At 46.8% G+C, this 23,931-nt stretch overlaps 1 protein-coding gene across 2 annotated transcripts in view; it reads left to right on the top strand.

The window, feature by feature from the left end:
- Positions 1-23,708, top strand: part of LOC138471864 (ficolin-1-like) — a 199,192-nt gene extending 175,484 nt beyond the window's left edge. The window contains exon 11 of one of the 2 annotated variants that reach the window (XM_069609722.1): positions 23,152-23,708. In XM_069609722.1, the coding sequence (XP_069465823.1) occupies positions 23,152-23,399 (248 nt within the window). In that variant the 3' untranslated portion in view covers positions 23,400-23,708. The remainder of the gene's footprint in view (positions 1-23,151) is intronic. The other variant, XM_069609723.1, reaches the window with a different exon arrangement.
- The last annotated feature ends 223 nt before the right edge of the window (positions 23,709-23,931 follow it).

Here is a 23,931-nt window from a genome sequence, read left to right as displayed (position 1 = left end):
AGGAGGAGAGGTTGCCCACTCAGAGAGAAAAGAGGTAATTTGACCCGGGGGCCTGTAGTGAGTAGCAACAGTGAGAGAGTGGCTAGGAGAGAGAGAGAGCCTGCAGACAAGTCATTCGAAAGAAGAGTAAGTCTGAGTGGGGATAATAGAGGCAGGAATCCACTCAGGAAAGATCAGGGCTACACCCACTCCAGGCTGGTTGGATCTGGGGGCAGAGAGGATATTGTAGCCGTCAGGGAGGAGAGTGTCAAAACTCATGACAGAGTTGGCTGTGAACCAAGTCTCGTTAAGACCGAGGACATCAAGATCCAGATCTCCTAGGAGGTGGCAGATGTCAGAGGAGTGTTTGACAGCAGAACGAGAGTTGAGAGTGGCAAGATGAAGAAGGTTGCCCGCCTTAAAAATCTTCAGGGGAAGGGTACAAATCAGGGGTATGCCCTGTAGAGGTGTGGAGGGAGCTTGAGATGGGGTAGAGGCGGAAGGAAAGGAGGCCATGGTAGCCAAGGGAGGAGTGTAGGGGACAGCTGGAGAAAAGAGGAAGTTGATGAGGTGAGGGAAACGTCTATGAAAGAGAAGGAGATTGGCCTGAGGCCCATGCACCATGACAGTGTCTTTCAAGTAGACTTTGATAATGACTCTGGAGGAGTCAAAGAAACCCACAAAGACTTCCCCACGGGAAGTTTGATTCTCTGTTACCTTGGCCCTTTTTCCGTCTGCTTTTTTAGAGAGGGATTAGTTTGCACAGCATCATTTTATTTCTCATTGTTTTCCTCCCTCTATACCCCTTTTGGTTTTTTTATTGCAGGAATGCCATTATCATGTATCATACTTGCTGCCTCACATATTTTATTTCCAGCATTTTTCGGTGCTGAACTCCTTAGTTCTCAATTCAAATTTGACAATTCAACAATGGCCGATCCTACAGTATTATCCAATATTATCCAAATTGTCCTTCCTAACGGAAGTTTCAGTTTGACCTCCCTCCATATGATTAACGTGATTAAACGGTAGCTCTATTATAGATAGATCTTCATGACACGCAACATTTGTCATCGCCTTACATAAGTGACATAGGCCATCATTTTACTAAGTGTTAGCGTATGTGAGGCAGTCGTTTGCTCAAAGCGATCACATTAACTTATAACGGACAATAGTAAACCTTCAAGGGCTTGAAATTGAGACAATGAGGAGCTTGATATAAATGAAACAGCAGCAAATAATCATGACTGTGCTGGAGAAGCTAGATATACAACATCCACACTCTCTGAGCTCCTCATTCAAGAGCAAAGCATTATGCATGGAAGTTGAGGAGTGCACTATAAGCTTTTGTTAAGAGCGTCAGTTACATTAGTATGCAAATCCCGTTCATTAAGTTGTAGCTCTCTACATGACTTCATTTATTTAGGCGCCATCATTACTGACTGCTCTTCCGAGATCATAATAAGCTCCATAGCTTCACAAGTACCGTTATCCAAAGGAACCATAGATTGAGCTACTTGTTCTGCTATTTTGTGCCACAGGCAGCTCAGAGAGTTAATGATGTGAATGTCTAAGGAAAGCACGAAGACTGAATCACTAAGTATGTGAGGCTGAAAGAAATGTGTAATTTTGCAGCAGACAAACACATGAATGATTGCATACTGCTTGACCTCCAGCTGAGAAATAAGTCAATTCCCTCATTATTCATCAGAACCAGCCATTCTCCACTAAAGACCGGGACAATGATGCAAGTCCAAGCAGCTGGGGGCCTGGTGGTATACACAAAGTCATCATTCCAACCTGAATGGACAATACCTGGGTGGTGAACACACAACGTACGCTGATGGCATCAACTGGTACACTGGCAAAGGATTACATTATTCGTACAAATCATCTGAAATGAAGTTCCGGCCTGCTTAGCCGTTGTTCAGCGGAAGGTTTTGCTGATGGGTGTTATTCAAATCATACAGTTCTATTTTGAGCTACAGCTATCCCTATTCAGCAATGCATCTTTGATAAGATGGAACTGCATAATAAAGACATGAATCCCACTTCTCTGTAACATCGAGTATCTTTACTACAGCACTAAGTTCATTGTAACATTGGGCATTTTCCAAAAGGGGGCATTTTCCAAAAAGTGCAAACCAGAGTGTAAAGCAAAGAAACAGGCAAAATCTCCCTCACTCTTTGGTTTTACGCACCATTTTGTAACACATGTAAATGCTGTTTGCAAATAAAAGTTGGCAATGGGTTTCTATGGAATCCGGCTGCTTTTTTCAGGTGCATTTCACGGGAGTCCATTCGTTTAACGCCAGCATAACAATCCATGCTGGCATGAAACTATGTGCACTATGAGGTCAGAGAGAAAAGCATGATATAAATGTTAATTCAGGGGTTTACTCTGCGCCCTGCCTTCAAATGGTTGTAAAAAGACCGGACTGTGATAGTAAGAATCAAAAGGCTGATGCCTTGCTTTGATACCTTCCCTTTGCACTTTGTGGCTTAGAAAATGAGCCCCACAGTGGCTTCCTATGGGGTACTTCATTACACGTGGTAATTGCATGCAGGGGACACTTACATGCTGCTGGGCTGCATGCATGACATTTTCAACGTTTATAAAACAGTTTGAAAACGGATTGTGAAACCAGGCAAAATCCTCTTTACTCTTCGGTTTGACTGGTTTTGCCATTACTCTCTGACATTACTGGAGCATTTGTGGTGGCGGGTTACGTATGATGGTAGAACCTGCATCTCGTATACTGTTGTGTGGTGACCATGCCATGCTTATGAGTCATTAGCTGGCATTGCATTGCAATTCTAAACCAATTAAGATTGTGATGGGAATAAGATGGCAGCAACTGGACGTGTGGGGCTGCACCTTGCATGTCATGTTTATACTATCCATAAGAGGCAGTACCTGGAATTGCACGGACTCACTGAGGCATGTGAGTTTGTGCCTGGCAAATAAATGCAACGTGAAGTGGGTAGATGGCAAAGAGCATGCAAAAAAGTGAAGGATTGGCTAAGCCGTCTACTAAGACAGTTCTGAAGGGGCCAAGGGGTTGTGTGGACTGACCTAGAACAAACCAACCTTTCAATGTGGTCTTTGCAACAGCCCTAACCATCTCACCAGTTCTAGAAATTGACAAGGGTTTGCCATCTCCTAATGTTGCCCTGTCTGTTAGTAAGGTCAAATAGAAGCTTAGATGGAAACAAATCAAAACAAAAATTCTCATAAGTGAGATATAGGTGCCCCTATCAATTTACTCTAGTGCCAACTACACAATTGTTAACAAAAAGTCCTGGGAACATTGTTTTGAGAGGCGTCCTTTTTCAAAAATAGACATTTGAGACCAGGCCTCTGGAAACCTGCCAATTGCCATTCTTGGTTTCTTTCAGGTTAACATTAAGTTCAAAAGGAGGGAGACAGGCGTCAAGGTGCACATGTCTAAGGTCGGCTGCAGCCTTCTTGGCTGAGCTGAGCAGGGGGAGCCTGGGATTATCATGGACCAAACTGGTCCTGCACAGGTGTTACTGACAGAAGTTAAAATATACCATCCCAAGGGAGGTTCACAGCCAGGTGAAGTCCATGCGTGGGTCTCTGACATGTTCTTCAAGGAAATTGGGAAGTTTAAGGTGTTCTGTCACTGCAAAAGCATAAAGTGAGAATCCAGACCAATTGTTTCCAAGGTGAGGCATGCCCCTCAGAGTTTTCATGAGTATGTCCTCGAAGAACTTGAGAATGTCAAAAGGAAGAGCTTAATAGAAACTGTGAATAGTGCAGAATGGCTCTTCCTGGTTGGCTGCCTGTAAGGGAAATGACATCATTAGGTTGTGTGTTGGCCTTCCCACCCTCAACAAACAAGTGAAGGAAGAGCAAGCTCCGCTTCCAAATATTTCAGAATTGTTGCCTGTGTGGGGAAAGCTAAGTTCTTCCACCAGGTGATATTCCCCCATGTCCATGAATATGATCACTCTTATAACAAACATCCTTCAATCTTTCACATTAGAGCCGAATGCCTGTCAGAATTGTCACTGCTGCAAGCATGTTTGAAAAGGCCATTTTCCAATGGTTCGGGAAAGAGCACAGGTTGCATCTTTACAAGTTGGCAGCTTAGTATTTGATGGGAGTGTGATGGAGCACGAGGCATGTTTGTGGAATTACTGTGCAAACTGATGTATGCAGGGTTGAATCTAAAGCAAGACGCGTGGACGTTTAGAGCAGAAACTATAGAATGCTTAGGGCAAGTCCTCAGTGAGGAGGGAGTTCATTCCAATGGTAATCTGCTAGAGACATTCACTGACTGGAAGCATCCAGAGTCCTGACAGTATATAAACTCTGCATTCGGGTTATTGCAGTATTATTCAAGATTTGTCAAGAATTTTCCTGACAATACTCAGCACATGGGACAGTTGCTCTAGAAGGTAGTCTGCTTTAGATGGTCTGAATGGGAGTGTTTGCAAAAATCAAATGAGAGATTGTGGATGCTTTGATTTGGGCTAGATTCCATAATGAGTACTGCACTGTTTTGTGCACTGATGCCAGTGATCCAGGTATTGGTTGTGTTTTGTGTCAGTTACAAGAAAGGAAATAAAAGACAATTGCTTTTGCTTTCTGAGCATCAAGAGGACCAGAGTTGATGTACTCAGTCATAAAATACAGGCTTTGGGATGTTACTTGGAGACCCAAATGTTTAAGACCAACATAGGGGGAAGATGGTTCATACTGGGGACTGATCATCAACTGCTCGAACGTTGTTTTCTGGGAAGGTTCTAAATGGAATATTGTAAGGAATCACTAGGTGGATAGCACAGAGGCAAGTTCTCAAAATGAATATAGACTTTGTGGCAGGGAAAGAAAAAGTGGTGGATGAGGCCCTTTCAAGGAATGCGTTGGTGGAGGTTAGAAACATTGTTATTGGTTCTGGGGATGCGGAAACAGGTGTCCTCTGCAACCAGATATTTCAGTAGACTGGTGGGAGGTAACTATGAGAGATGAAAGATCATGCCAGCTAGTTGTGCCTGCCCCTGAAGGATGATCCCAAAACCCCAGTCATCTGATTGAACTACCAGATGGCCACTATCCAAACTCCTAAATCGTTCAGTGACCGATTGATTAGAGTGTGCGCAGTGGACAGCCCAGGGAGGGAGCAGATACCAAGGGGAGAGCACAATCAGAATGCCTTGTAATTTGTACCGCAAGGGGCATGGGGTGAGGATAACAAATTCAGGCAAACGATGGGGAGGCATAGTGGGGGTGCCTGAGCGTCTGGGATCGAACAAAGCTTCTAAAATTTCTGAGAGCTGTCTTGACCTTGAGAGTATCCACTGAGCTCATGTTTAATTACCAGGTGCACATCATGTGGACGAAATATGGAGAGTGCTTTTTCTATCTAATGAACCAATTGTGTTGCTAGGGTGTAAAGGTAACCAGGTCAAGGACCACGAGGATGGAGAGTGACACAAGAAACAGCAGCCAATCATCTGGAGGTCGATAAGGGACCAACATCATGTATATAGGGATGTGCCAATAAGAAGGTTGAAATAATACTGTTTATCGTTTGCATCATGAATGACGTTGCTGCCCTTTAAAATGTTCTGTTTTGAAGTAACCAGTGTGCACTCCATGGCAGTCAGGATTGAATGCCCCTACTGACATGTTCTGACTTTGGGAGATAAAACGTTGTTATACTTGCAAGAGGTGTACCAGGCCTTTTTCCCTAGAGGGTTGTCAATTTATTGTCTGGTTGTTGGTGGCTCGTCTACAGAATTTGATAACCCCGACATGATCGCAGATTTTCCACAGAGACAGAGGATTCCTAGCGCCACATCCGGAGGGGTCGTGCCCACCTGCAGGGACCAGTCATCTTGTGGACAACCTCGAGTAGTTTACAGTAGCCGTGTTGCCAGAATTGCTGTCTGTTCTTTGGAGCGGGGTGCTGCCTCCAGAGTGGGCAGGCCTTTGATGGGACTCCGTAACGGAGGAGCTCAGCAGGACACACAGACATAAGTGCACCTTTTGTCAGGGGAAACAACGTGGCAAGGGGCAAAAGATGATAAGAGTGAATGGTGAGAGGTGTGGAAGGGTATGGTGACACAGTGAGTAGAGTGCGAGTGCAGTGTTGGAAAGACCATGTGGCATTTTTATTTTTTGGTTTTCATATTTTCTTTCTTTATACTCTATTGAGATAAGAAAATCATGGAGTACCGGGAGCCTTCCTGAGTTAGAGAAGAAGACAGCTCTGTATCTTTATGGAATGGAAAAGAGGTAGATTCTCCCTGCCTAGTATAAAGGGGCGGTGAAACGAAGCAGTAGTAGTTATTGTGTATTTACTTTGTGGTGACATGAACCAAGGTGGGTCCAAGTTGGTGGTGTACAGTTGTTTTGGTTGTGATGGTGTGCCGTGTGAAAGGAGCGATGAGTGTGTGAGGAGTGTTGAGAGGAGTGTTGATAGGGTGGGGAGTGGTACAAACGTTGCATCGGGGAGAAAACCGGGTGACGATATTAAGATGGAATTGAGTGGAGGGAGAAGAGGAGGTAGCTGGACGGTGGCTGTTGGGGCAATGAGGAAACAGAGGTGCCACACATTCAGACCACAGATAAAAGGACGAGAGTGGGAGAGGAGAAAAGGGGGTGCAAGATAGAACCTGTGACCCTGTTAGAGTATATGTGTTCTGCTTTACTATTGTTTAATGAAAATATCCTAAAATATCACAAACAGTGGGTAGCTGAGACGAAAGGAGGATTGTTTCCCTCGTGGCCCAAAAAGAGGACTAATTATAAGGTGGTACCGGAAAAACATGTACACCTTTCTCGTGTCCGAGTACAAAGGGAAAAAGTTGGAAAGTAGTAAGTAAGTGCTAGAGCTGTGGAATGTGGTAGGGGATTGGGGGAAGTGTCTACAGCAAGGTGAAGACACTGTTGGGGCGACTGACAGCTTGTGTTCCCACCCGCCCGGAATGGAGGCCTTAGACATGCCGCCATCACCCCACAACGACCAGAGGACATCAGAACATGTGAGTACCCCATTAGCATGCCACCCCACAGGAGCAGCGTTGGGTTATGCAAACCCTACCTATGTCGGACCCCCTTCTCCTGCACCCCATCAATATTCTGTGGCCCAATACCAGAACATCCCAAACACGATGAAATCCACAGTGCACAGGGGGAAGACAGGGAGGACAGGATTGGAACACCAAGATAGAATTAGAGGAAGCATTGAAAAGAACTCAAGAAGAATTGGCAAGGTTGAGGATGTACATGAAAGAGGCGCATAAGGCTCCAGGGGACCTAGAGGAATAGAGAGTGGGAGACATACTATTCAGAATTGACAGTACCGACATTAAGGACATATGCATTGAGAGAGAGGGTGATGGGGCAGGTGGAAAGAGAACAGAAAGTTTAGTCTACGGGATGGTACTGTCAGACGATGAAAGGGGAGAGGAGGAATGGGATATGGTAGACAAATTGGGAGATGGGGAAACACCACCTGCGATATCAGCAAAAGTGGAGAGTTTGCAGTGGCCTAGTGTCATGATGCCTACCTCCAAGGAGCCAGGCCGGGCCCAGCAACCCCAGAGGCAGACATCATTTTCCCCAGGGAAGTCTCAGCGGGCCCAAGTCGGGGCCCTTTGGACTCAGTCCTGGCGCCTTAGGCGCCAGGCTCATAGCGGACCCCAGTCCTGGCGCCTTAGGCGCCAGGCTCATAGAAGAGGATATGTGTTTAAGTGCTTGGGTGCACACTTACCTGATGCAGACCTTGCTGCTTCATCCAGGCCCTCTTGAGGCCTGAATGGGACTACTTTACCTGTAGGACTACTTCACCACCCGGGTGTGGTCGGGGAAGGATACATACCTGATTGGTGGAAGGATACATACCAGGAACTTCTTCCAAGGCTATTTAAACCCCACCCGAACAGCCACACGTGCTTCGCGTTGTTCTGCACCTAGCAGCTGGACGCTCACCGTGTCAGCTCCTGCATCCTGACTTCAGTCACGCCTGCCAGCACCCTGGAACACCTGCAAGGGGAGAAAGGAAGAGAATAGGAGAAGAAAAGCCCTTACCTGCTAAATCTGCATCCCGGAGTCATTTCTCCAACGGCCCTGAAAAGGAAGACATCATTTTAAAGGCATTTTGTTTCGATCGCTGCAGCGCTGCATTTTACTCACCTTTGCAAGGCGCTTCCATCTTCAGCAGCGATCTTCCGGATTCAGCTACGCCCCGGCGCCTAGAGGAAAAAAGACAAGAACAAAGGTGAGAGGGAGAAAAGGAATAAGGAAAGCTCAGTTTCCTTTTAAGTCTTACCTGTTGGATTATTCCCACTGCATTTCGGGTCCTGCCGCTTCCTGGCATCTCCGGACCCCGGCCCATATGGGGAAAAAAGACAAAGACATTGAATGAGCGAATGCAAAGACATTACCTGAGCGCTCATCCAGAACTGTTTCACTTCGGGTCGGCCCCATATCTCCGGCACTCCGAACCCTGGCCCCTAAGGGGAAAAAGACATAAGCATTAGCGCTTGCTGCAATTAGACAACGAACATTATTATTAAGCTTGAACTTTTGAACAGAACTTTTACAGCGCCTTACCTGAACAGTCAAGCTTACCTGAACTCCCATCAATCCTCAATCCAGTGAAGTAACTGGGTTTCAACGCGCCCCTGCATCAGAAGCAGGATGGAGAGCTCATCCTTCCAAACCCTAAGGTGAGGCTTCACGGGGAATCGTGGAGGAGGTATCGTGGAGGGTTGGAAGGGAGTGGGAGGCTTGAGCATTGTTCCACAGTTGGTAATACTCCCTTTTCACGCACAGGAGGGTATCCAACGAGCCAGGGAAGCCAGAATAGAGGGGCCCTTCCTGTCCATCTTCAGAGTTCTGCGCCTTCGACGCTGCGCCTCCGTGGGAACCAGGTGAGCGTTACACCTAGGTTAAGGAACAGATATGGGCGCATGGCGGTGGCAAAGGGCAAACTGGCAGAGAGGAGAAAGCAGAAGAAGGTTGTTAGGAAATATTTCTTAATTGTAGGTAATTTTCCTTCCATGTGGCAACCCCCAAACTTTTTGCTGTTGTTTTTCACCCTGATCTAGACTTTGCCAGAGAAGCGCAGCCTTCCGCCGCACTCCTCTGGGCTTTCACTCCGTTCTTACAGGTAAACTGACATGCCCTTAAGACAGTCAGTACCGGGAAATGTTGTTTTCCGTAGTTCTTTTCTCATGTTGCGCATTCGCACAACATGGCGCAAGAGTGCACCGTAACTTACATTAGCGCGCTCTTGGGTCTCTAGTCATTCTACAGGCCCTAGAAACTCTCGATGGATTTATAACGAACTGTGCAAGTATGTCACGGACGGGACTGGTGGCAGCGATCGTTTCTTTGTGCTTTTAACTCCCTTTTGCCTTGTTAACCGCGCTTCTCGCGTTTGGCCAAAACGGGTGGCCTGGTTTCCAAAATGCCCATGCCACGAGGTTCTTTGTCCTGTCCGCTGACCTGGACTTAAGGTCCACGTAGTATGGTGTGAGTGTTTTGTGAGCAGATCTCCCATTGGGTCTTCTCCATTTTGGCGCCAAGGGAACTCTGGATAAGAGGAGGCTGGAAACACCATTACCATGTTGATCTCCTGAGTTCTCACGAACGACGGATACAGAGCCAAGTATCCTGCAACTAAGAGGCTGAACCAAGGAATCGCTGGTGACCCGCTGAAGGACTGCTCCTCTGCCCTGCTATCGGCCTGTGAGACCATTCTGCCTCTGATCGAACGAGAAGGCCTGTACTGGTACTTCGACCCTTTGGAATAGTGGGAACAACTATTCTCGGCATCTTCATCATCTCCTGCACGTAAGCCTTCGGAAGCGTCTCTGGGCCATCCAGTGGACTGACCAGCCTACCCAGGAGTCTTGCTCTGTCACCGCCGTCAGGTTGCTGCTGTATTCCGAGTCCTTGACACTCTCACACGATTCGTACACTTGGCATTCCCAGGTCTGAAGTGAGAAGTGTACATTGGGCTGAAATACACACAGCCGCTTCGTTGCCCTGCTGTGGGTACAATCTGTGCGGGTTCACTGCGTTTGGGACATCCTCAACTCTAACTTCTGCTACCACGGAATCTACACGACGCCGAGGCGTCCCCTGCTCGTATCTGAACCTGCCAGCACTGAAACTGACGCGGAGAAGCCTGGGTCTGCCTGCATCAGGGACCGGTGAGTAGCAACGCTAGGAACCGGTCGCCCTCCTGCAGTAGCCTGTAGCTTTTCCTCGCTGTGTTAAACAGCACGCCTTTTTTGCACTCGCGCTCTGCTTCTGCCTGCAAGTGGAGGCCGCGCTTGAGTAGCAGAGATCTGTTCGCCCTCCTTTGTTCACCGCTCTGAACTGCCTGATTTCCTTGAAGAGACTCCCCTTGGCCCGTTGGCACCAGCGTGTGCAGGTACTTTTGTGCACAAGGCTCCACTCTTCGTAGAGCTCGGACTTCCTTCTAGTTAGGTGGCCTCTGAAGGCAAACTGGGTCTAACGATTACTTGCACTGCCTGTTTTCCTCCCCATCTAGGTGGTCTGCATATTTCGTGCTTCGAACTCTTTAGACCCTTCGGTATTTGTATATATATTGTATTTGATTGTGATGTGTTGGTTTACTTGAGTTTTACCGTGATTCTTTCCTATGGTCAATGTTACAAAGGCCTTGTAATAAATGTGTCTATATTTTTAATATAACACCTGCTTGGAGTAATTTGTAAGCGTCCTTGCTTTGTGTGCTCATTGCGGGCTTTCAGTCACCCTCACCCCTCTTGAGACCTAGTCTTGACCGCCGCCATCGCTACCCTGATTGGTCTGGCTTGTCCAGAGGTTACCCTGTTCCAAGAAACTAGGCTGGCCTTCTGAACCTCTGCCCCTTCAGGACAGAGTTCAGAAATCCAACTTAACAAATTGGTGTATAGCGGTGGGATATGACTGAAGGTATCCAGTGTTGCGCACGAGCGAAGGCATTTCAAGTTATTCCTACCAGGACACATAGTGAATTGTCGTAGTATAACTATTAAAAGGCCATAGTCCTATCTAACAGTATGGAAACAAATACCTTGTTAACTTTAAAAGCCTTTAAAAAGATGTGTGCGGAGAGAGATGTCTCCTCTCAAGGCACCAAATTGGATATGATCCAAAGAATCGGGGTGTGGCAAGAAGCTCAGCTTGACGCTATAGCTTCTGAGGACAGTGCAGAAGGAGGTGGGGCTGCTCTCACTGGTAGAACCGACGGTTCTGCCGCTGCACTGGTCCACTGCGACCATGAGGACAGGGGGGATGAGATGTCTAATGTTTCCTCTGCCAGTGTCGATGGGGAAGCCATGCTTGAATTCAAGAAGCAAGAGCTGCTGTTTAGGCAGAAGGAGCTTGAGTTCAATATGGCCAAACTCCAGGAAGAGCTTGAGTTCAATAGGGTGAAGCTAAAAATCGAACAGGCAGAAAAACAGAAAGACAGGGATCACCAGTTGGAACTGGCCAAGCTTCAGGTTGCAATTGGATCCAAGGGTCCTGGACATGGGTCTGGGGCCTCCTCTCATCCAAGGTTTCCAAAAGATCTGCTCAGTGTTTATGAGGAAAAGAATGACATTATGGACTGGCTGAATACGTTTGAGTATGCATGTGAAGTTCAACAAGTTGACAATGCTGATAAAATTGCCTGGTTACTCAGCAGACGGCCCCATTCTGGCTGCAGTGCCATTATGGAAATGTCGAAGGCTGAGCGAGCAGATTTTGCAATGTTGAAGCAAACTCTCATTTTAAAGTTTGGAAAGACTCCTGCCCAATATTTAAAACGATTCAGAGAGTATAAGAAAAAAGAAGGTGGTACGTGGGTATCTTATGTAACCGAATCCTTAAAATGGCTGGGTTGAAGGTTATAAGGTTTCTACCTTTGAAGGTATGATAAGTCTTGTCATGCTGGAACATATTTTTGCATCTTCTTCCCCTGAGCTTAAGCAGCATTTGGCAGATTCAAAGGAGATAGATCCTAAGAAGCTTGCCATTGCAGCAGATTTATGTGTGTCACGTTGAGTGTCCCATAAGGACAAAACTCATCCTGGTAAGCAGGAGCAAGGGAAAAAGTCCAAAGATAAGGAGGGTGGAGAATCTGATAAATCTTCTTCTCAAAAGGGCCACAAAAAGAAAAATAAGGGTAAGACACAAGAGAACTCACAGGGTAGTGGAGGTCAGCCTCCGAAACAGAACTCTGGTTATAATAAGCCTCCCTATGTAAACAGACCCAATGGATCTTGTTTTGCTTGTGGAGCAACTGACCACGTGAAGGGGGATCCCCGGTGTAAGGTTAAACCTTTGGGGGTCCACTCCGCTAATCTGGCCTTCTCCTCCTACGAGGAAGAAGAGATTACAGGAGCATCCTTCTCCTCAGACTCCTTCCCCAGTGGGATAGAAGCTGAGGTAGTTTTAGTTTCCCTGGGTTCCTGGGAGCCTAAAGTCGCAGAGGCTTATGCTAGGATTCCAGATAACACCAAGCACTACTTTAAAGACAGTGTGCTGATCAATGGAGTAGATACTCCAGCTCTTAGGGATAGTGGGTGCAGTCGAACTATAGTGGATTCTACCTTGGTAGACTCAGAGGAAGTTGCCAGAGCTACTCTGATGCCCAATAAGTTGGCTGACGGCCCACCTCGCATGTTTCCAGTAATACCTGTAAATCTTACTTTAAATGGTACAGCAGTCAGGGTTCCAGTGAGCATTCAGAGAAACGTCCCAGGAAGGGTCTTGTTGGGCAACGATCTCAGAGCTTTATGGCTCGTAGGAGACACTGCTGACAGACCCTGCACACAGTCTCAAACACGGGCAGCATTGGCCAAGACCAATGCACTGCCCCAGCCAAAGGGGAAACCCAAGGCTAAAGGAGTAAAGAAACCAAAACGAGGGAAAGAAAATATTCCCCCGAACTCACCTACCACTGCGGTGGAGGAAGTTGGTCAATCGCCCGGACCTAACGAGGAGGCGGCGATACCTGAAGTATTTGACCCCAATGATCATCCTGAACTAAAAGACTTGTTAGTAGAAGGTGGTCCTGACAGAGAAGAATTCAGTAGAGGCCAACGTGAGTGCCCATCTCTGGAAGGCCTAAGGAGACAGGCCTGCTCCCAGCTTGAGGGTGAACCTCCTGGGAAGCATCGGATTTATTGGGAAGGTGGACTTCTGTACAGTGAGCCCACAGAGTCTACAGAAGGATACCATAGGAGGTTGGTGGTTCCCCTTGCTGTAAGAGCCTTCCTCCTGCAGCTGGCGCATGAAGTGCCCCTTGCTGGTCACCTTGGTATTAAGAGGACCAAGCAAAGGTTATCCATGCACTTCTACTGGCCCAAGATGGGGGTGCAAGTAGAAAGTCACTGCAGGAGTTGTGCCTCCTGCCAGTTATCTGGTAAGAGTGGCTCAACAATCCAAGCTCCATTGGTACCACTCCCAGTTGTGGGAATACCATTTGAAAGGGTAGGGATCGACATCGTTGGTCCCCTTGACCCGCAGACATCGTCAGGCAATAGGTTTATCCTGGTTGACCATGCTACCAGGTATCCTGAGGCCATCCCATTGAAAACTGTAACTGCCAAGTCAGTTGCAAAAGCGTTACTTGGCATCTTTACTAGGGTTGGCTTCCCTAAAGAAGTTGTGTCTGACAGAGGTAGCAACTTTATGTCAAAGTATATGCAGGCTATGTGGAAAGAATGTGGAGTCACCTACAAGTTCTCTTCTGCATATCACCCACAGACCAATGGTCTGGTGGAACGTTTCAACAGAACGTTAAAGAGCATGATTGGGGCTCTGGAAGAACCTCAGAGAAGAAAATGGGATCTTCTTTTACCATGCTTACTATTTGCCTACCGAGAGGTACCACAGGAGGGTGTTGGCTTCAGCCCCTTCGAACTTCTGTTTGGTCACCCTGTGCGGGGACCCTTAGCCATAGTCAAGGAGGGATGGGAGATGCCCACTCCCCCTATTACTACCAACATAGTTGACTATGTGTTAGGGCTCAGAAAACGGATGGTACTTCTGATGGGTCTGGCTAGTGACAAGTTGAAGGCAGGACAAGCGCTGGTGAAACATTGGTACGACCAGAAAGCTTCCCTCATCAACTTTACACCTGGTCAGCAAGTCCTGATCATGAATCCCATAAGGCCTAGAGCTTTACAGGACAAATGGTCAGGCCCTTACACAGTGGTGGAGCCCCTGGGTGAGGTTAACTATTTAGTGGACCTTGGAAAGCCTGGACAGGCTCCAAAAGTGTTCCACATAAATAGGCTGAAGGCTTTCGTCCCAAGAGTCGAAATCGCAGCACTGCTACTGGCTTCAGATGTTGAGGAAGAGGAGTCCGAACCTCTCCCTGACCCGTTCCAAAGCGGTCCTTCAGATAGCTCCTTTGAGGGTGTCCGAGTGGCCCCTCACCTGACTTCTGATCAGCAGGCTGAGGTGAAAAGTTTGCTTAGGCAATTTTCCCCCCTGTTTTCGCAGTCCCCTGGTTTGACACCTTGGTGCAAACATAACAGACACAGGAGACAGTGTTCCTACCAAAAGTAGAGGATACAGGATGTCAGACAAAGTACGGTCTTACATTAAGACAGAGGTCAACAAAATGTTAGATCTTGGGGTGATTGAACCCTCTAGTAGTCCTTGGTCCAGCCCTGTGGTTTTGGTTCCAAAAGCAGACACTTCTGAATTGAGGTTCTGCGTGGATTACAGGGCTCTGAATGCTGTCACCAAGACAGATGCACACCCCTTGCCTCGAACAGATGAGCTGGTGGATACCTTGGGTGCCTCCAAGTACCTCAGCACGTTTGACCTCACTGCGGGCTATTGGCAAATAGCCTTAGCAGAACATGCCAAGGAGAAGACAGCGTTTTCCACTCCAGACGGTCTTTACCAATTCAGGGTAATGCCGTTCGGGTTGAAGAATGCACCTGTCACTTTCCAGAGGCTTGTGAATCATGTGTTGAATGGGTTTGATGAATTCTGTCTTGCATATCTGGATGATATAGCAGTTTTCAGCGCCACCTGGGAAGACCATGTGAAACACCTCGGGATTGTGCTACAGGCTCTTCAGAAAGCACACTTGACCATAAAGGCTAGTAAATGCCAGATTGGACAAGGCTCAGTGGTTTACCTTGGACATGAAGTAGGTGGAAGGAGGATACAGCCTCTTCCCAGTAAAGTACAAGCAGTACAAGACTGGCCTACCCCCACTACACAGACCCAAGTGAGAGCCTTCTTAGGACTCACAGGGTATTACCGCAACTTCATGGCAGGCTATGGCACCATAGCTGCCCCTCTGGCTGCCCTCACCACTCTGAAGAAACCCACGAAGGTAACTTGGACCGACGAGTGTGAGAAGGCCTTCAACGGCTTAAAAGACTCCGTGTGCCAGGCCCCTGTCCTTAGGGCCCCTGATTATCAAATACTTTTTATTGTGCAGACAGACACCTCTGACACTGGGATAGGAGCTGTACTATTGCAAGTAAATGAGAAGGGTAAGGAACACCCTATTGGTTTCATTAGTCGCCAACTTAAGGACAGAGAGCTCAGATGGTCCACAGTAGAGAAAGAATGTTTCTCTGTTATGTGAGCCCTACGGAAGCTGAGGCCCTACCTCTATGGGACCCACTTCACGGTGCAAACTGACCATAAGCCCTTAAAGTGGCTGATGAACATGAAGGGAGAGAATCCAAAGTTGCTTAGGTGGTCCATAAGTCTACAAGGCTTTGACTTCACTAATGAGCATAGGCCAGGTGTCCAACATAGCAATGCTGATGGGTTGTCCAGAATGTTTAACTGACCTGAACAAGAGACTCATCCAGGGGTGGATTAGTTCCCCCTGTCCTTAGTCTGGGAGGGGCGAGTGTTAGGAAAGATTTCTTAATTGTATGTAATTTTCCTTCCATGTGGCAACCCCCAAACTTTTTGCTGTTGTTTTACACCCTGATCTAGACTTTGCCAGAGAAGCGCAGCCTTCCGCCGCACTCCTCTGGGCTTTCGCTCCATTCTTACGGGGAAACTGACATGCCCTTAAGACAGTCAGTTCCGGGAAACGTTGTTTTCTGTAGTTCTTTTCTCATGTTGCAGCTTTCGCGCAACATGGCACAAGAGTGCACCGTAACTTACATCACCGCGCTCTTGGGTCTCTAGTCATTCTACAGGCCCTAGAAACTCTCAATGGATTTATAACGAACTGTGCAAGTATATCACGGATGGGACTGGTGGCAGCGATCGTTTCTTTGTGCTTTTAACTCCCTTTTGCCCTGTTAACCGCGCTTCTCGCGTTTGGCCAAAATGGGTGGCCTGGTTTCCATAATGGCCATGCCACGAGGTTCTTTGTCCTGTCCGCTGACCGTCTTGCCCCTTCACCTTCCCCAGGTCGAGCGGACCCGGGGCCGTCCTTATTTGGGCATGTACTTTCCCGCGAAACACAGATGCTTTCGCGGGCTTCTACAGGCCTGTTGTGAGCCTCCAGGATGTGGGCTGGGATGTCGGGTCCCAATACACATCCTGGGTGCCAGAGAGTCTAGTGTGTCTTGAATGCCTGGGACCACCGTGGTCCGTGATAGGTCCACGTATGGTGTGAGTGTTTTGTGAGCAGATCTCCCATTGGGTCCTCTCCATTTTGGCGCCAAGGGAACTCTGGATAAGAGGAGGCTGGAAACACCACTACCATGTCGATCTCCTGAGTTTGAACGAATGACGGATACAGGAGCCAAGTATCCTGCAACTAAGAGGCTGAACCGATGAATCACTGGTGACCTGCTGAAGGACTGCTCCTCTGCACTGCTGTCGCCCTGTGAGACCATTCAGCCTCTGATCGAACGAGAAGGCCTGTACTGGTACTTCGACCCTTTGGAATAGTGGGAACAACTATTCTCGGCATCTTCATCATCTCCTGCACGTAAGCCTTCGGAAGCGTCTCTGGGCCATCCAGTGGACTGACCAGCCTACCCAGGAGTCTTGCTCTGTCACCGCCGTCAGGTTGCTGCTGTATTCCGAGTCCTTGACACTCTCACAAGATTCGTACACTTGGCATTCCCAGGTCTGAAGTGAGAAGTGTACATTGGGCTGAAATACACGCAGCCACTTCATTGCCCTGCTTTGGGTACAATCTGTGCGGGTTCACTGCATTTGGGACATTCTCAACTCTAACTTCTGCTGCCGCGGAATCTGCACGATGCCGAGACGTCCCCTGCTCGTATCTGAACCTGCCAGCACTGAAACTGATGCGGAGAAGCCTGAGTCTGCCTGCATCGGGGACCGGTGAGTAGCAACGCTAGGAACCGGTCGCCCGCCTGCAGTAGCCTGTAGCTTTTCCTCACTGTGTTAAACAGCACGCCTTTTTCGCACTGGCGCACTGAGTAGCAGAGATCTGTTTGCCCTCCTTTGTTCATTGCTCTGAACTGCCTGATTTCCTTGAAGAGACTCCCCTTAGCCCGTTGGCACCAGCGTGTGCAGGTACTTTTGAGCACAAGGCTCCACTCTTCGTAGGGCTCGGACTTCCTTCTAGTTAGGTGGCCTCTGAAGGCGAACTGGGTCTAACGATTACTTGCACTGCCTGTTTTTCTAGGTGGTCTGCATATTTCGTGCTTCAAACTCTTTAGACCCTTCGGTAATTGTATATATATTTTATTTGATTGTGATGTGTTGGTTACTTGAGTTTTACCGTGATTCTTTCCTATTTTTTTGTTTATTATTTATAATGCGCACCAGACCCAGCGCAGCAGAAAGGATATGTTAAACTTAGTTACATGGCCATAGGCCGACATATATAATAACACATCAGTATATACATAGTAAATTACATAATCGCAAGCGAATGCACTGAGATTACATGGGTACAAGAAATACAGGACAAAATAGACATTGGCATATCAATATATACAATGTAGGTTGCATGGTTAGGTGGCATAGAGTAAGGTGGACGCAGTACATTAGGAGAGTTGTCCAGGTGGACTTGGTGCAAAGTAGGTGATTCCTTAGGCAGAGGATAGGAAGCAGATCGTCGAGAGGGTGTTAGTCTGAGTTTATCTGTCATTTTCTTATAGACAGTTGGTCAAAATCTGTCTGAATTTGGCATAAGGCTGGGGGGCTCTAATACCTGAAGGTAGGGAGTTCCATAGTTGCGCGGCCTTAACTGGGAAGCTATGTCCCCCAATAGTGGATAGTCTAAATCGTGGAACTTGAGGCAGTTGGAGTTAGCTATTCTCATCGGTCTGGAGGATGTTTTTTTGCAAATTCTGTCTGTAAGGTAGGGTGGTGCATTATTATTGAGGCACTTGTGGGTAAGGGAGGCAGTCTTGAGTTTGATTTTATCAAGGGTAGATAACCATTTGTATTCTCTTCTAGTAGAGGAGATATGCTCACTTCTAATGATCTTGAATGCTGCTCTCAGGGCATTGTTCTGGAGAACCTGTATTTTATGGATGGTTTGTTTATTCGCTCCGATGTAGAGTGCGTTACAATAATACAATTTGGGAAGTATGAGGGCTCTAGCCAGCGTGAGGCAACTGTCAGTGTAGAGGAATTGTTTACTGGTTCTGATGAGTTTGCATGTGTATGCAGTAGCCGATGCAAGGGAGTTAGTTTGTTTAGTGAAGTTCATGGTGGCATCTAGGTAGAAGCCTAGGGTCTTCACTTCCTTTGCTACTTTTATGTTATTACCATCAATAGCGAAGTTGGCATAATCTGGGCTAAATTTGGCTAAGAGGGTCGGGGTGCCTTGGATAATGCGCTCGGTTTGTCGTCGTTCAGACATAGACCATGAGTGGCCATCCATGCCTGAACGATACTGTAAATTCTATTCACCAAAGCCAGATCAAAGGCGTAATCTCCTGAAAGCAGAAGGAGGATTTGGGTATTGTCTGCATAGTTAGTATAGGCGATACCCAAATGGTCCCTTTCGTCGAACAGGGGCTTGGTGAATACGTTGTAGAGTGTGGGTGACACACAGGATCCCTGTGGAATGCCGCAGGTTATGGGTATAGGGTCGGCTGAGGCCGAGGGAGAGAAGACTCTCATGGTCCAGTTACTCAGAAAAGACTTGATCCAGGTTATGGCCTCCTTAGAGAAATGGGCTGCGGAATCTGAGTGACTACATAGGACTTTATGGTCGACCAGGTCAAATGCAGCCGAGAGGTCTAGAAGGAGGAGTAGTGCTGCTTGGCCTTTGTCTCTAAACTCGTCTATTTGGGCCTTAAGGTCAATTAAGGCCGTCTCAGTGCCATGTTGAGGGCGGAATCCAGATTGACGAGATCCTAGAAGGAGGTTAGACTCCAAGAAATTCTGAATTTGAATATAAGCCACTTTATCTAAGATTTTTAGAAGAAATGGTACAGTCGTGATAGGTCTGAAGTTCGTGGTAATGGCAGGGTCAAGGGTTTGCTTTTTCAGTAGAGGCAGAACCCAGGATTCTTTAAGGTTATTTGGGACAGTACCGGTGGTGAATGACGAGTTGATATGTTTGGTTATGAAGGGCGAGAGTTCTCTCGCGGCATCCTTGATAAGTTGCACCGGACATTGTTCTCCTTTGCAATTGGACGGTTTAAGTCCCAGCATGACCTTCTCCACCTCGGTGGTCGATACTTTTGAGAAGCTGAAACGTGTTTCTTGTTTGTAATATGGTAGGGGAGCTATGCTCTGAGGTGTTTGGGGTGCTAGAGAGGCTTTCCTGTGGGCAATTTTGGTCTGTAGGTTGGCTACTTTGTTGGTTAGGGCGTGTTGGATACTGGAACACCACTTTTTGTCTTTGATACAGTTTTCTTATGGTACAATGGGTGTTTCCAGTTCTTTCAGGATAATGAACTGTTCTTTAACGCTGGACTTGGATTGGGATATTCTGTTGTTATAGGTTTCCTGTTTGGCTAAAAGGATGTCTTTTTTGTATTGAGATGAGACTTTGGTGAGGTTTAGTTTATTTTCTGCTGATGGGGAGAGTCTCCAAGCCGTTTCCAGCTTTCTTTTGAGTAATCTCTGGTTTTTTAAGTGTGGGGTAAACCAAGAGTTGAGGTGTTTTTTGGGTTTACTATTCCTTAGTTTCAGTGGTGCAATATTGTCAAGGGCTGAATTCACGTCTTCGTTGTAACGTTCGACTAGAGCGTTAGGGTCCATATTGTCCGGTATAGAATTGAGTTTAGTTATGATATGGGGCAGCAGCTTTTCAGCTGTCATGAGTTTTTTATTCCTCGTAAGGAAGGGTGATCGAGGGCTGGGCCGTGGCTAGGTTAGTGGCTAGTGTGAATACTAGAAGATAGTGGTCTGTCCAGATCTGCGGAACGATAGCCGTGATAGTTACCTCACAGTTATATTCTGCAATCCAGTCGAGGATTCGACCTTTGTTGTGCGTGGGTGAGTTGACTTTCTGGGAGAAGCCAAGCTCTTGCAGAGTCATAGCAATAACAGTAGAGTTGGCAGTTGCGACCTCTGGTGACCCCTAAATGACGTCCCTGGGGGTGGGCGAAGATACAGTGTACTTTTATTCATAATTGTTGACAGTTGAAAGAAAAATACAAGGAAATGGCTCAATTATTGCAAACGGAGGAAGCAAAATGAATACAGAAAAAACTAGTGAAAGTATCAGCAAAAGGGGCTGTAGTGGCAACAGTACAAGACGTGCACACAAAAAACAGAGCAGTACAGGCAGACCTCTACAGTTCCTGCAGCGTACAAACGGCAGAGGGATATGGACAACATACCATGCCGGGCCAGAGGTACCCCCTAATACTTAACAGTAATTCAGATCCCAATGGTACCATCACGCACTACCAAGGAGCAAGTGTGGTGCAAGGGAATCCTTTTGTATTCCCAAGAAACAAACTGATACCCGAATTAGGACAGCCTAAAGAGAGTTCTCGCATGCCCAGTACTGTCGGTTACTGCCAACCCAGAAGAGGAACCATTGTTGGGCGTGGAGATAGGTGACAAAACATTCATTTTCATGGTGGACATGGGTGCCAGCAAATCATGTATAAAAAAGGGACATTTTCCTCTATTAGGCTAGATTATGGGCATGCAGGGCTTCTCTGGTCAGTGGCAGCAGTTCCTTTCACAGAAGAATTGGCCATTAAAGTAGGAGGAAATACAGTGTGGGCCCCTTGTTGTTTTCAGAAACTTCTGCTGTCAATCTGTTGGGGCGAGATGTGCTCAGTAAATTGAATATGACCATCTCGTTTACCAAAAGGGAGGTGGTGTGTTCCACTCTGAGGTTGTGCCTCTGAAGATCAATGGTCATAATTCATCCCTGAGGAGTGAGTCGGCAGCCCGAGGAGTACCCATATGCCCAGATGTATTCATCTATGAGGTGACAGTGTTGCTGAATGCAATCCCTGATATAGGGAACAGGCATTGGAGAATTCCCTCTGATTTTATCTTTAGGCCTGCACTGCCTCAAGAGGAGTGCAGGCCTAAAGATAAACGGGAACGATTGTTCTGCTGGACATTGAAGGAGTGTTGGTGTCGGAAACTAAGGTTGTCCTAATAGTAGTAGACCCTGAGGGAGATCAATGGTGCATGGTGTTGTGCATTGACCCGACACAGCAGTTAAAGGATGTGACGGATGCTGAGCTATTTCAAGACAAAGATGATGAAGGGGAGATAGTACTGGCCATATGTGTCCCATGTGAAATAAGGGTCCACTATCAGCAGGTCCTATGTTCCATGTTTGTGGCAGAATGCATCCATTTATTTACACAAGAAGATTTAGCGCAGGTCCCAGATGTCCCAGATGACAGTTTACCCCCAATGGCGTAGGATTACTGGGCATTGTTTCTCCAAGGACATCAAGGTCCAGATCTCCTAGGAGGTGATAGATGTCAGAGGAGTGTTTAACAACAGAACGAGAGTTGAGAGTGGCAAGATGAAGAAGGTTGCCCGCCTTAAAAACCTTCAGGAGAAGGGTACAAATCAGGGGCACGCCCTGCGAAGGTGGGGTGGGAGCTTGGATTGGGGTAGAGGCGGAAGGAAAGGAGGCCATGGTAGCCAAGGGAGGAGCATAGGGGACAGCTGGAGAAGAGAGGAAGTTGATGAGGTGAGGGAAATGTCTATGAAAGAGGAAGAGATTAGCCTGAGGGCCTTGCACATGACAGTGCCATTCAGGTAGACTTTTGATAATGACTCTGGAGGAGTCAAAGAAATCCATGAGGACTTCCCCGCGGGAAGCTTGATTCTCTTTTACCTTGGCCATATTTCGGTCTGCTTTTTTAGAGAGTTATTAGTTTGCACAGCATCATTTGATTTCTCATTATTTTCCCTCTATGCCCCTTGTGTTTTTTTTTATTGCAGTAATGCCATTATCATGTATCATACTTGCTGCCTCACATATTTTATTGCCAGCATTTTTCGGTGCTCAACTCCTTAGTTCTCAATTCAAATTTGACAATTCAACAATGGCCGATCCTACAGTATTATCCAATATTATCCAAATTGTCCTTCCTAACGGAAGTTTCAGTTTGACCTCCCTCCATATGATTAACGTGATTAAACGGTAGCTCTATTATAGATAGATCTTCATGACACGCAACATTTGTCATCGCCTTACATAAGTGACATAGGCCATCATTTTACTAAGTGTTAGCGTATGTGAGGCAGTCGTTTGCTCAAAGCGATCACATTAACTTATAACGGACAATAGTAAACCTTCAAGGGCTTGAAATTGAGACAATGAGGAGCTTGATATAAATGAAACAGCAGCAAATAATCATGACTGTGCTGGAGAAGCTAGATATACAACATCCACACTCTCTGAGCTCCTCATTCAAGAGCAAAGCATTATGCATGGAAGTTGAGGAGTGCACTATAAGCTTTTGTTAAGAGCGTCAGTTACATTAGTATGCAAATCCAGCTCATTAAGTTGTAGCTCTCTACATGACTTCATTTATTTAGGCGCCATCATTACTGACTGCTCTTCCGAGATCATAATAAGCTCCAAAGCTTCACAAGTGCCATTATCCAAAGGAACCATAGATTGAGCTACTTGTTCTGCTATTTTGGGCCACAGGCAGATCAGAGAGTCAATGATGTGATTGCCCAATGAAAGCACGAAGACTGAATCACTAAGTATGCGAGGCTGAAAGAAATGTGTAATTTTGCAGCAGACAAACACATGAATGATTGCATACTGCTTGACCTCCAGCTGAGAAATAAGTCTTGCTTGTTTCTTGCAGGCGATTCCCTCGGTGTTCATCAGAACCAACCATTCTCCACTAAAGACCGGGACAATGATGCAAGTCCAAGCAGCTGCTCTGCAACATATAAGGGGGCCTGGTGGTATATAGGATGTCATAATTCCAACCTGAATGGACAATACCTGGCCGGTGAACACAAAATATATGGCGTTGGCATCAACTGGCAAACTGGCAAAGGATACTATTATTCCTACAAATCATCTGAAATGAAGTTCCGGCCTGCTTAGCCGTTGTTCAGCGGAAGGTTTTGCTGATGGGTCTTATTCAAATCATACAGTTCTATTTTGAGCTACAGCTATCCCTATTCAGCAATGCATCTTTGATAAGATGGAACTGCATAATAAAGACATGAATCCCACTTCTCTGCAACATCGAGTATCTTTACTACAGCACTGAGTTCATTGTAACATTGAGTTTCTTCACTGCAACAAAGGGGGGCATTTTCCAAAAAGAGCAAATTGCATGCAGGGGAGCGCCACAGGTAGCACTTACATGGTGGTGGGTCTCCTGCATGCAAACCAGAGTGTAAAAGTAAAGCAACCAACTAGGCAAAATCTCCCTCACTCTCTGGTATGCACCATTTTGTAACAAATGTAAATGCTGCTCGCAAATAAAAGTTGGTAGATAGCATTTACAATGGTTTTCTATGGAATCCGGCTGCTTTTTTCAGGTGCATTTCACGGGAGTACATTCGTTTAACGCCAGCATAACAATACATACTGGCATGAAACTATGTGCACTATGAGGTCAGAGAGAAAA

Source organism: Ambystoma mexicanum, chromosome 8 (assembly GCF_040938575.1).
Source record: "Ambystoma mexicanum isolate Mex_15411 chromosome 8, UKY_AmexF1_1, whole genome shotgun sequence".
NCBI lineage: Eukaryota > Metazoa > Chordata > Amphibia > Caudata > Ambystomatidae > Ambystoma > Ambystoma mexicanum.
This window is presented reverse-complemented; position numbering and strand designations above follow the sequence as displayed.